Source organism: Rhinatrema bivittatum, chromosome 6 (assembly GCF_901001135.1).
Source record: "Rhinatrema bivittatum chromosome 6, aRhiBiv1.1, whole genome shotgun sequence".
NCBI classification, from domain to species: domain Eukaryota; kingdom Metazoa; phylum Chordata; class Amphibia; order Gymnophiona; family Rhinatrematidae; genus Rhinatrema; species Rhinatrema bivittatum.
Genome location: NC_042620.1, coordinates 206,778,460 through 206,791,591, shown reverse-complemented (window position 1 = coordinate 206,791,591; position 13,132 = coordinate 206,778,460). Strand labels below are relative to the sequence as shown.

At 48.5% G+C, this 13,132-nt stretch overlaps 2 protein-coding genes across 6 annotated transcripts in view; both read left to right on the top strand.

Moving 5' to 3' along the window:
* COL6A3 (collagen type VI alpha 3 chain) overlaps positions 1-5,134 on the top strand; it is a 385,613-nt gene extending 380,479 nt beyond the window's left edge. For all 5 annotated transcript variants that reach the window (XM_029606488.1, XM_029606487.1, XM_029606489.1 and 2 more), the window contains one exon: positions 4,271-5,134. In XM_029606488.1, coding sequence (XP_029462348.1) covers positions 4,271-4,311 — 41 coding nt within the window. In that variant the 3' untranslated portion in view covers positions 4,312-5,134. The remainder of the gene's footprint in view (positions 1-4,270) is intronic.
* Positions 5,135-6,682: 1,548 nt separating this feature from the next.
* Positions 6,683-12,871, top strand: LOC115093959. The gene is made up of 2 exons (XM_029606486.1): positions 6,683-8,648; positions 12,181-12,871. The coding sequence occupies exons 1-2, from the start codon at positions 7,904-7,906 to the stop codon at positions 12,795-12,797; spliced, it is 1,362 nt and encodes a 453-aa protein (XP_029462346.1). The 5' UTR covers positions 6,683-7,903; the 3' UTR covers positions 12,798-12,871.
* The last annotated feature ends 261 nt before the right edge of the window (positions 12,872-13,132 follow it).

The window sequence follows — 13,132 nt, the reverse complement described above, 5'->3', positions numbered from 1 at the left end:
TAGAATCTATAGATATAAAGATCTTGGTCTTAAACTTCAATGAAATATATAAAGAAAATGTTTGTAGGACATTAATCAATTAATCACTGTATAACTTAAGGTCCACTTTTATGTAAATTTTAAGTTAATTTTTTGGATGCATGTAAAAAATATTCCTCATCGTTCATAACTCCAAGCAAGTAAAGAGAATTACTAATGTCAACGGAACCCCAATGTCATTACTTATCTCAAAATACGTCCACTCATGTGAACAAACCCCAACATGAATTCATGTTTCGGACAAAGCCTGCATCAGGGGGCGGATGCTGAGATCCCCGTTCACTTGAGAATAATCCAGTGTGGTATGTAGGACCAGACCCTCTATAAGTGAAACTCTGATGCGACGAACAGGTGAGTAAGTTTTACAGTGTATGATATATAAAAATATGCATTGTTTAATCTTGATGGTCCTACAAAAATTGTCTTTATATATTTCATTGAAGTTTAAGACTAAAATCTTTATATCTATAGGTTCTTTCATAATTGTGGATCTTGGAATACAATTGTTGGCATTGGGCTTTTTCTTGGGATAATAATTTATCACAGCCATCTTAGAAAGTTGTCAGCCACGATAGATTACTTATTCCTGAGGCGATGTAGTTAACACAGGACCCTAATGTCACATGACTGAGGTTTGGTGCCCAGACCTTGCCCCAGTCATGTGACCGGGGCAAGGTCAGGTTGGAGCCATTTTGGAAAATGGTGCCAACCAGGCTAGGGGGTGCCCCAGACACCATCATAGGATCCCTTTGGCTATTTTAAGGTTAGGGAATGTGGGAAGGGGGGTTCATAGGGGTGGGGGTGGGGGTAGGGTTTAAAATTGAAACCAATTAAATTTTGTTAACATTTGGGGGAGGGGGAGGGGGAGGTATTGAGGAGGACATTATGCATCAATGATTTTGTTTTTTAAATTGGGGGTAGTGGGGGTGGAAGAGGGGGCAACACACCATGGTGGGACATATTTGAAAGGAAAGGGAGGGAGGAACCTATTTGATTATTGAATGGGTTGGGGGAGTTTGTTATCACGCGAGCAGGGGATCAGCCTAGACCCCTCACAACTTTGTCCTATTTTGAGCTGCATTTTTTTTAGGCCTTGGCCCTTTAAGATGATGGCAGTCCCATGAGTTTGGAGCTGCCCTCATGCCTAAAGGGCCAATGCTGAGTTGTTTTGCCCTGAGGTGTTTTGCGAGACAAAACAACGCTGAGATAGAACAGTACTATTTTTAAGGGGAGAGACCCACTATAGTGGTGACACTCCCCCATGATAGTGGAACCCCTCCCGTGAAAAACAATCACGGCTTAGTGCCTCTAGGCCTAAGTTAGCTGGACATACGAATCCCCCCAGAATGCCCTCATTCTACTCCTCACTTAGGGCCTGATTCATCAAGGTTTTTTCCCATAGATACAGAATGGGAGAAAAGCCTTAGCGAATCAGGCAGTTAGCCAGTTAACTTGTTAGCCAGATAAAAAGTTAGCTGGCTAAGTGGGACCTGCTGACCATACTCGAATATTCAAATGGCACCACTTATCTGGCTAAGACCAAACTTAACTAGCTAAGTAACGCTGAATATTGGGCCCAAAGTTTATTTTAGTTCAGCAAATAAGCGAAATTTATATAAACATTAAATTACATGAATCTTGACCTTCCTCCTCCTGAAATAAAAAAAAATCAAAATGAAAACAAAAACTTTCTGCCCACTCATTCCTATGGAAAAAATCCTTAGGGGCAAATTTTCAAAGGCTTCGCGCGTAACATACACGCGTAAACTGAGGAAATCTGCCCCTGCACGCGCCGAGCCTATTTTGCATAGGCTTGGTGATGCGCGCAAGCCCCGGGACTGGCGTGTGTCCCGGGGCTTGTAAAAAGGGGCGGTCCTCAGCCTTGTAAAAAGGGGCGGTCCGGGGGCATGTCCGGGGACATGGTGGCGGATTGAGGCGTGGCTGGGGCGTGGCCAGGGCGTGGGGGCGGGGTCGAGTGCTCCGGCACAGGGGCCTGTGCCGGGTAATGGCGCGCCAGCAACTGGTCAGCGCGTGCCCAAGGCAGGCGTAACCTTTGCTGCAAAGGTAGGGGGGGATTTAGTTAGGGAATGGGGGGTGGGTTAGATAGGGGAAGGGAGGGAAAGGTTGGGGGGGGACCAAAAAAATGTTCCCTCCAAGGCCGCTCTGATTTTGGAGTGGCCTTGGAGGGAACGGGGAAAGCCATCGGGCCTCCCCTAGGGCTCGGCACGCGCAAGGTGCACAAGTGTGCACCCCTTTGCGAGCACCGACCCTGGAGTTTCTAACATGCGCGCGGCAGTGCGCGCATGTTATAAAATCGGGAGTACATTTGTGCACACAGGGTGGCGCACACAAATGTACCCTGCACGCGCATCTTTTAAAATCGGCCCCTTAGTGAATCAGGTACTAAGGAGGTCATTTTCCAAGGAGTTACCGCGGGTGATAATTCCGCAAATTGCTCTAACAGCCGTTAACGCGATTTGCGAATGCAAATTTAATTTTGTATTCAGGGGGTGGAGTAAATGTAAAGTAGGGAGGATTTATCGTGTGCCGTGAAACAGCCGCGGTGTTAGTGTGGCTCCTAATGCGGCCAATAACTACACCTCTTTCATTTGTGTTACGTTGTGCGCTAGAGGCTGGTAAAGGTTTATCGCGGTTCATGATGTTTCCAGACAGCCTGTTTCAGTATGCTGAGAGAGAGAGAGAGAGAGAGAGACTTGCTATAGTGCCTCCTCCCTAGACAGGTATTTGTATCCCTATGGGAGGCCCACCTAGTAACTCGAGGTGGGGATTAGGTATGAGTGTAGGGGGTTGGGGGCCACTTTGAAATTCAACATGAGACGTACGAACAGAACAGTGGTCTCTTGTGAAAATTTGCTGGCCTTCGGAGTGAGGAAACTCACTCCAAGATGAGATTTGTGCAATGTTCTCTCCACCTAGCTTGATGGACACTCTACCTGGGCAACAACAAGCTAGGTGGAGAGAACATTGCACAAATCTCATCTTGGAGTGAGTTTCCTCACTCCGAAGGCCAGCAAATCTTCACAAGAGACCACTGTTCTGTTCGTACGTCTCATGTTGAATTTCAAAGTGGCCCCCAACCCCCTACACTCATACCTAAACCCCACCTCGAGTTACTAGGTGGGCCTCCCATAGGGATACAAATACCTGTCTAGGGAGGAGGCACTATAGCAAGGCGCTCTCTCTCTCTCTCTAGCTCTCTAGCCTGCAGCATACTGAAACAGGCTGTCCAGAAACATCGTGAACCGCGATATGTACTGGCAATGTAGCCCAAATTGGGCTAATAGTGCAACTTGCAATAAGAGCTTTTTGCATAGCTGATATCGCAATTTGCGATACACATGCTTATTAGCATAAGGTATACCGCTTTTTGGTATCGCATGCGATACCAATGCGATATTGGAAAATGAGGCCCTAAGTTAGCTAACTTTGAATATTGGAATTAGCCGCATAATTTAGCTGGCTAACTCAGCTCCTCCCAGTTATGTCCACTGAACACCTCTAACTTAACCGGCTAACTTTTTTAGAATTTAGATGGATAAGTTCCTAAATCTTCATTTAGCCAGATAACTTCTGAGTTATCTGGCTAAATGCTTTTGAATATGGATCTCGACATTCCTATTGCCTAACTGTCTGCAGCAAGAACAACCAATATATGACTGGTCTAATAGATTGCATAAACTCATTACTGCAATAAAAATATGTTTTTGTGGTCTAGATAGTGACAGAGAATGAGATAGCATGGGCTTTAATGAAACAAAGAACATTTACTTTAGAATAGTTTATTCTTTCATGCTGGGTTGTGATGATGGAGGGATATCTTATTCAAATATTTTGATCATCCCCATAGGATAAGCAATCCCATCTTTTAAAAATGTTAAGACGTTGTCCATCATTTTTGTAGCTGTACAGAATTAAATGTAAGTACTAATGCATCATCTCAGGCATATTCCCAAACTGAGGTGACTCCAAACGCTGTGATATATGCAAACTCTACTAGTTCTTAACTGTGGACCACTTCCAAGCCATACTATTTCCATTCAAATAAGCGATTCAGATAGAATTGGGAGTTCCTTCATTTGTAGTTTGTATTTGTAGACTTGCTTTTTCTATTAAAGATGAACCAGTGATAGTTAAAAAAAAAAAAAAAAAAAAAAAAAGTTAAGAAAAATTAAAGAGAGTGACTTTGCTTTATTTGTTTCTAAATTTTTAGCACAAGTTTATCCAGGAGTTATTACAGCAATAGGAAACTAAACAACAAAACATCAACATATACCTCTTAAGGTGACTGGAGACAGCCAAAACCAGCATCCTGATTCCCAAGCAAAGGGGTATAAGAAGACCCTGCACTGTACTATTTCATGCTTTACCTTCTGAGCAAGCCTTGAAAAAAAAAAAAAGAAGTGTTTTGCTGCATGACCTATCAATATGGTGCTAATTTGTTTTTGTTAATGGGGAAAAAGAGGGTGGGAGGGTTCAAACAAGTGATAAGAGTCTGAATTTAATACTGTAAACATTGAAACATTATGTACTATTTACCCACTATGAATTTCTATTGTGTTTGAACATGTCTAGCAACTTATGTTGTTCCTCCTATGGATTCTGGCATTATGCCTATTTAAGGCAATGTAAAGTCTAGAAAACAAACAAAAAATGAATAATAAACCCCAGTGCACCTGTATATATGTGCTTCCATCTTTTTCATAATTGTGCAGATCTTTCAATTAGAAAGTCAATGTATACACCAGTAGCATATTCCGTTAATGCAGCTTTTTTCTGTTTAGTTCTGCTTTTGGGGTTTTGTTTCTCTGGATTAGATTTCAGACTTATTTGTTTTCAGACACCTGTGAACATGCACCATTTCTTGCGAAGGCTAAAGAAAATGCAAGATGTCCTTAAATGCCGATGCACTGCTGGGAACAATGCCTCAACTGAAGAATATAGAATGCTTTTCGCATTCTTTTAATATTGTGTGTTTTATACATTGAGGGGAGGGAATTTTATTTTTGTTCATTTTGTCTGGAAGGAAATCTATACTAAAAGAACTTTTTTAATAAAGTCATTTGGGGGTGTTCAGTTTCTGGGTGCCTGGTCCTTTCTTTCCTACAACACACAGCCAGTGCCACACGTCTTCTATGGAGTTCAAACATCTTCTGGCTTTCTCTTCCACTGCACTGATTTCCAGTCATTTACTGTCCAAAACTTACATACAAATTGATGGGACATAGTGTTGCAGTCGGACACTGCTGGCGAGGTAGTGGACCCTTGGGCCGGCCCACCGAGGGTCATGGGGTAGGCCGGGAGGCGGAGCCTCAGACAGGAGGTGTTCGCCCGAGAACCAGGAACCCCCCAGGAGGAGCCCGTAGGGCCCTGGGACCTCGGGACTTGGGATATAGTCAGAGTCCAGAGACAGAGGTACGCTAGGCCGGGACCAGAGTAAACTGGAAGTATAGGAAGTCCAAGGTACCCGGGAAGCAAGGGCTGGTAGTACAGGGCCGAGGGCCAGCTGATGGCAGGGCAGCGGGCGGCAGCGGAAACTGTAGCAAACCGGAGGCTGAAGCAGGCTGAAGCTGTAGCGGAGTCTGTAGCAAACCAGAGGCTGAAGCAGGCTGAAGCTGTAGCGGAGTCTGTAGCAAACCGGAGGCTGAAGCAGGCTGAAGCTGTAGCGGAGTCTGTAGCAAACCGGAGGCTGAAGCAGGCTGAAGCTGTAGCGGAGTCTGTAGCAAACCGGAGGCTGAAGCAGGGTGTAGCTGGAGCAGAGTCTGTAGCTGACCGGGACTGGAACGGACTGTAGCTGAAGCAGAGTCATAGGCAAACCAGGGTCAGAGGCAGGCAGCAGGCAGAAGCGGAGTTGTAGGCAAACCAGGGTCAGAGGCAGGCAGCAGGCTGAAGCGGAGTCGTAGGCAAACCAGGGTCAGAGGCAGGAAACCGTAGAGAACAACAAGAGCGCAACTCAGAACAACTAAGCAGTTGTGAACCTCTTTGCAAGGCGATGAGGGAGAGTTTGAGTGCCGGTTATATCGGGACTTGGGCGTGACGTCAGCAGCACGGGCGGGGCCAAGCTTCCGGGAGTTGAGCGCTCAAGACGGGCGTCCTCGCGCGCGCGACTGAGGAGAAGCAGGCTCGTAATGGCGGCCGCCACGTGGAGTGAGAGCAGGCCCCAGGGTCCGGAGTCGGCGGAACGCAGCGGTTCCTGAAGCGGAGGTATGCAGGGTTGAGCCCAAGGCGAGGGGAAGCGGTGGCGACCGCAACACATAGTCATTCACTAAAATTCATTTCTTTTAAAGTTTCCCCCCACTGATTGCTATTGTAAACATTGTTGACTTTTGTTACACCCTATGTAAGTGGGCAAACATGCCAGCCGCATTATAAAGTTTCAGGTTGCAGTCAGTGTCTTTATTAGACTAACTTATGACTGGCTTTTGAATGTTAAACTCTTTTTACTAGGTCGTGAGTTGGTCCAATAAAAAAGGTATCACCATCTACACAGTTTTTCATCCCTTATTACTAGTCCAAGCAGGGCGAGCCTGTCTTGCCCTGCGGACATAACTGTAGTCAAGAGAGAGAAGGAAAGGCGGGGACATTTGGTAAAGGGAGAAGGAGAAAAAGGGGGGGGGGAGTGAGAGCGAGGAAGGAAGCAGCCAATGGAGGGGGTAGAATTCAAATAGGAGTGTGGGATTGGAGGATAGGGAGAAAAAAGGAAAGGAGGGGGGAAATAACTGCCAGTCGGTGAGGAATGACCGAGGCAGCAGGTTGAGGCTTGTTTTGTCCGCAGGTGGGTGAGCAGAGTAATTAAAAAAATATATATATATACCACGTTAAGTCATTAAGCCCTCAGTTAAAGTATAATTAATATGGGAAGCCGTAATTAGGCTATCCTAACCCCCCCCATCCCTAGGTTGGTTTTCCAAATTGAAGTTTTACTGGTTAAAAAAAAAAAAAAAAAAATTATTATTATTGCCATAAGTCTCCTCTACAGCCAGATAGTAATACCTATTTCCTGTTAAAGTTAAACAAATTATATATCCCCTTAGTCCCCCCCCCCCCCTCCTGTCTGGCTCTTAATTTTCTTTTCCGTGGTAATCCCCTGTCAACGCCTCGGCATGCCTAAGAAGGCCAGGGATCGGGGCCGCGCCTCCGTGGCTCCTGCTTCCCGCCGGGCTGCTATCTCTCCCGCCCAGGTCTCTCACCTGCCTGCTCCGTCTCCTCCTCGCCGGCCCTCGCGGGTCCCTCAGCCGTCCGCCGGCCCGGCCCCCCCCTCGCCCGGTCCGTCGCCCCCTCCGGCGGTGCCCCCATCCTATGGCCCTTTGCTGGCTGAATCCGGCGAAAGCGGCCCTGAGACCGAGGACCCCCCTCCGCCCGGCGCCGAATCTGACGTGTACGCGGCCGAAATTTCTTTGAATGCCTCGGCCTTAGAATTTAGTTTCCTACCCGCGGCGAGCCCCCGCCCCCCCTCCGACCTTGTTGCGCGCGCCTCCTCCCTTCCCGCCTCTGCAGCCCCTCCCCCCCGCCGCCGCCTCCGCCGCCGCGTTGCTCAGCCCAGCGGCCCGCCCCCACCGAGCCGGGGCCCCTCCACCCAACTCACCCCCCCAACAGTAGATAGCACCTGCGGCCGCCTCGGCCAGTTCCCCCCCCCCCCCCGCTGCGCCCCCGCCAGCCGTGCCTTAACGCGCAGGCCAATCGCAGCTCCAGCGCGGTCCCTGGTCCCTCTCCTAGATCCCTCCCGCCGCGCCTCCATCTCCCTGGTAAGCGCAGTGTCAGCGTTTCCCACGGTCCTAAGTCGTGTCGTAGCCTGCTTAGCACCAATGCCACGGGAAAGCGCAGCGCTATCGTTGCCCCCGGCCCTATGCCGCGCCCCAGCCGGACCCGCCCTAATCCCGCGGGGAAGCGCAGCTCCAGCTCTGCTGCCTGCACTTCCTCCCTACATCGCAGCCTGCCTTCTCCAGCAGCGCCAACCGTGAGTATGGGCAGCAGGGGGCATAATGACGGCCCCAGCGTTATAGGAGAGCTCCCCCCCGGGCCCAGCATTGCTCCCTTAGCCATTCCCCGCAGTATAGGTCCTACCCCCCGAGATCGCAGCTGGAACCCTGTGCCACACGGTAGGGGGAGGTCGCGAGCCATCCGAGTTAGCACTGCAGCTGGGCACAATACACTTCCCACCCCTTCCCACTGCCCCCCTGCGCCCCCTCTGCCGGGGCCCGATCGCGCCCCTGTGCGGGAGGGGTTTGGGGGATGGCCGGCTTGGAGCGCCCGCCCATCCGCATCCGGGGTCAAGGACGCTTATACTCCCCCCGGGGCCCCGGATGTCATGTTCCCGGCCCCGCCGGGGAGCAGGGTGAGTAGGGCACCTGTGTCGCCACAACGGGGAAATCTGGGTTTACTAGGTATCGAGGGAGAGGGAGATAGAGGAGGGAGAGAGGTGTGTTTCTTTTCAGATACGGACGAGGAAGCATTTCCAGGGACATCAAGACAGGAAGCTTGGAGAGAGCGGGAGTTCCCTGCCGGATTACCCCGATCGGTGCGTAGTAGATCAGGCAGCCACAGAAGGAATCCGATGGAGGAGAAATTGAGCGGGGAGTCTGCCGATGCAGGTGAGAAGGCGCAGAAGTCTAGAAAGAGCAAAAGGGAGTCCAAACGCAAGAGACCTTGCTCACCCTCGAGTTCATCCTCCAATGACTCTGAGTCTTCAGAGTTTTCTTCTGATTCGGGTCCCACATATAGGAAAATATTGGAGGAGGGGCCGTTACATGGAGTCGGGCAGACAGCTAGTCCTACGTTGGCCGAATTATGGGTAGGGGTCCCTAGGAAGTTGCGCAAGAAAATCAGGAAACGACGGTACGTGAATATTTTTAGATTGTTGGAAGGGAGGAGGAGGGTGAAGAAGAGTAAGAAGAAAGATAAGAAGAAGCATTCTAGGTCTAAAGGTGTTAAGGTGGCCAAGAATATAGTTAACTGGGTACGTGGATTTTTGAGGCTTGCCAGTGTAGTTGGGCACTATGACGCTTCTCAATATGGGGCTTTGCTATCATACGCTGATAGTATCCTTGGAGCGTTCAGAGATTACGAAGGTTGGGCATGGCTCAACTACGACGAAAAATTTAGAGACAAGATGGCAGGCAACAAAGGGATGTCCTGGGCGGTGCAAGATATTAATTTGTGGTTAACACAAATGACGTACAAAGGGATCAGCGGGAGCAAGGCTATGAGCACAGGCAGTATAGGTAAGAGCGGTAGCGGGGGTGCAGCGTTCAGTGGTGGATTAGGTCAGTCCTTTCGCGCAGGAGGTCAAGCCACCCGCAACGCGCCAGATGGGAAACCAAAAGGGGCGGGAAATGATACCTGTTGGCGATACAACAGGGCAGTCTGCTTGTTTCCCGACTGTAAATTCAGACATGTGTGCTCAATTTCTGGAGGAGGACACTCGGCCCTTAAATGTGTTCAGGGGAGTAGTGGAACTCCAGGAAAAGGGGGAAAGGTGTAATACCTTACTTAGCGTGGCGGACTCTCCAGTGTCTGTACAGGCGATGACCCCTTGGTTGGAGAAGTATCCGAATAAACAGGTTGCGCAGTTTTTAAGGGACGGGTTTAAGACGGGTTTTGTAATTCCTTACGTAGGTCCAGGGTCCGGGGGTACCGGCAGGAATGCACAGTCGGCCAGCAAGCATGCTCACCTGGTAAGGGAAAAGATAGAGGCGGAAATTCACATGGGTAGGGTGGGAGGACCTTTTATGCATCCGCCGTTTGTTCACATGCACTTATCTCCGGTAGCAGTTATACCGAAAAAAGAACATGGGAAGTTTCGTTTTATATTGAATTTATCGCATCCCTCGGGTAGTTCAGTGAATGATTTTATCCCGCGGAGTTGTTGTTCAGTTAGCTATACTTCATTTGATACAGCGGTCAGCTTAGTGTTAGCAGCGGGGAGAGGTGCGTTGCTCGCAAAGGCAGATATTGAAGCAGCGTTTCGCCTACTACCTATTCATCCGGCTTGTTTTCCTTTACTGGGTTTCCGATTTGAAGGGCGGTATTATGTGGATAAATGCTTGCCGATGGGATGCTCGGTGTCTTGCGCCTTTTTCGAAGCATTCAGCACATTCCTGCATTGGGTTGCCGAACAATGCACGGGAGGAGGGGGTATTTTGCATTATCTGGATGATTTTTTATTTGTTGGTGCGGAAGGGACGGATAGATGTCAGAGGCTCTTGAACGGTTTCCTACAGGTAGCACGCCAGTTTGGGGTGCCAATTGCGATTCAAAAGACGGAAGGCCCGGTTTCTCGTTTAGTGTTTTTAGGGATTGAAATAGATTCCATAACCTTAGAGGCGCGTTTACCAGCGGATAAATTGGACACTTTGAAAAGGTTAGTAGGGTCGACCAAGCAGTTAAAAAAGGTGACGTTACGTCAGATGCAGTCCCTGATCGGTGTGTTAAATTTTGCTTGTAGGGTGATTCCTATGGGTAGGGCTTTTATTCGACGGTTGTCCGGTGCAACGGTTGGCATTAGAAGTGGACATCATTTCATCAGAGTGACGGCTAGAATAAAAGAAGAATTGGGAGTGTGGGAAGCGTTTCTGGCTTCGTTTAATGGAGTTTGCATTCTGCAACAGGATGAGGTTTCCAATGCAGAGTTGGAACTGTATACGGATGCAGCAGGAGGGATGGGATTTGGCGCATATTTTCGTGGACAGTGGTGCGCGGAGCAATGGCCTGAGGATTGGAAGGAGCAGGGATTGACAAAGAATATTACTTTTTTAGAATTATTTCCAATTGTGGTGGCATTATATTTATGGGGAGGGCAATTGGCGAATAAACGAGTGTTGTTTTGGTGCGATAATTTGGGAGTAGTACAGGTAATTAATCGTCAGTCTGCAAAATGCCCTAGGGTATCTGAATTATTAAGGGAATTGGTATTTCGGTGTTTACAGTTGAATCTGACCATTCGTGCGCGACATGTGCCTGGGGAATTAAATGTGATAGCCGATGCTCTCTCTCGTTGCAAGTGGCAGGAATTCCGAAGAGCGGCGCCTGGAGCGAAGGAGGTGGGAGAGAAGTTCCCAGATCAGCTGTGGCGGTTGGGTCGCAGGCTTGGACGCTGATCCGGAAGTCACTGGCGCAGTCCACTTGGAGGGCATATGTGAGAGGATACGGGGTGGTATGGGGTTATTTAAAAGGGGAAGGATGGCACAGGGGTAAGGTACGGGAAGATCAACTGGTTCAATTTATTCTGTGGGCCAAGACTAGCGGTTATTCTTTGGCGGCGGTAAGGGCGCACTTGACAGGATTTTCCTTTTTCCAGAAGTTATATGGATGGGGAAATCCGGGGAATAGTTTTTTGATTAAAAGAATCTTACGGGGCTGGAAACGGGAGCAAGGTGCTTTACCCGACATGCGTCTTCCCATCAGGTACAGGGACCTCAAGCTGATAGTTGAATGTTTGCCAGAGGTTTGCTGGTCTGAATATGAAGTGCTGTTGTTTCAGACAGCATTCATACTAGCATTTTTTGGAGCGATGCGGGTAGGAGAGTTGGTAGCATCTTCCAAATTTAATGCCGGGGATAGGGGTTTGAAGGTTCAAAATGTCTGGGTAGGTGACGGGATGGTTACCATGTGTATTCATCGGTCCAAGGTGGATCAATATGGTAGAGGCCAATTAATAAGATTAATTCCAGCAGCAGACGAGTGTGTATGTCCAGTTGAGTACGTCAAGAGGTTTATGGTAGTGAGACCTGTGGTCGATGGGTTATTCTTGGTGCATACAGATGGATGGCCGGTGACGGTCTATCAGTTCGTTCAGGTCTTAAAGAAAGCTTTGAGGTGTTTAGGATGGGAGGGACGTCATTTCACGTCACACTCGTTTAGGATAGGGGCAGCAACTTCAGCAGCTGAAGGAGGATTGCCGGATAGAGCAATACAATCCATAGGGAGATGGAAATCAGAGGCTTTTCAGTCTTACGTTAGGCAGGAGAAGTAAGGGAGGATACTTCTTGGTCAATCAGTCAAAAAAAAAAAAAAAAAAAGAAGTAAATACTAATATACGATTACCTGTGGGAATGGCGGGATGACACGGATTAACGGTTTAAGTGAATGCTGGTGTGGGTATTCATTCTAATGTGTTCTTTTCAGAAAGAAAGTCAGTGAGGGGACAGCAAGAATGTGTCTGGGTCGTGGGCCATTCTTTTATCCATTGGGCTGCGAATAGAGCGCAACGTAGACCGTATGGGCTGAACTTGGAATTGGAAGAGCGGAGTTGGAAGCTTGTATGGATCAGTCATCGAGGGATGAAATGGGACAACTTGTTATCCCTGGTAGAACAACGTGCATTAGACTTGGAACTTCCGAAAATTGTGCTTATTCATCTGGGGGGAAACGACGTGGGAGCAGGATCTTGTAAGGACTTGATCGTTAAGATTAAGAAGGACTTCGGTACTTTAATGAATGCTATGCCTGATACACATTGGGGATGGTCGGACATTATTGTTCGCTTTAAATTCCTGCAGTCTAAATTATGGTGTAGGGGGGTTAAAAAGTTAAATACACAGGTGGGTAAGTGGGTAGTTAGGCAAGGGGGTTTTTGGGTGAGACACGAGTGGGCTTGGGAGGTGATTCCGGGGTATTTTCGTTCCGATGGAGTGCATCTCTCAGATATAGGTATTGATTTGTTTAACACTACGATACAAGAGGGTTTAACACAGGTAATTGGTACTATGAGGACCGCAGTTGGGGGAAACAATGACAACTAACGTAGTTATTGTTTTATGGCGGTAAACCCGAGCCTCAAAGGTTGTTTATTGCATTGGGTTGTTAAGTTTACAGAGGGGGGGGGAATCTTGTGCAGTGCGGGGGGGGCTGCTGCACGAGATTGCCAAAGAGCAAGAGGGGGGCCGATGCTCGGAGGCTTTACAGGAGGAGGCTCTACCACTGGAAACGGTGGGGGGCGCTGTGGGACTGTTTACTTGGGTATGCTCTACCACTGGAAACGGTGGGGGGCGCTGTTGGACTGTTATATGAATGGGGGGGAAAGGGGGGGATTGTTATATGATATTATAAGTACTTGGCGAGGCTCGGGTTAATATAA

Excerpts from the sequence above, each read along its gene's own strand:
- LOC115093959 (XM_029606486.1), top strand. The coding sequence starts at position 7,904 with ATGCCGCGCCCCAGCCGGACCCGCCCTAATCCCGCGGGGAAGCGCAGC. Across the intron at positions 8,649-12,180 it reads CGGGGAGTCTGCCGATGCAG|AAAGAAAGTCAGTGAGGGGA; the intron begins GTGAGAAGGCGC and ends TGTTCTTTTCAG.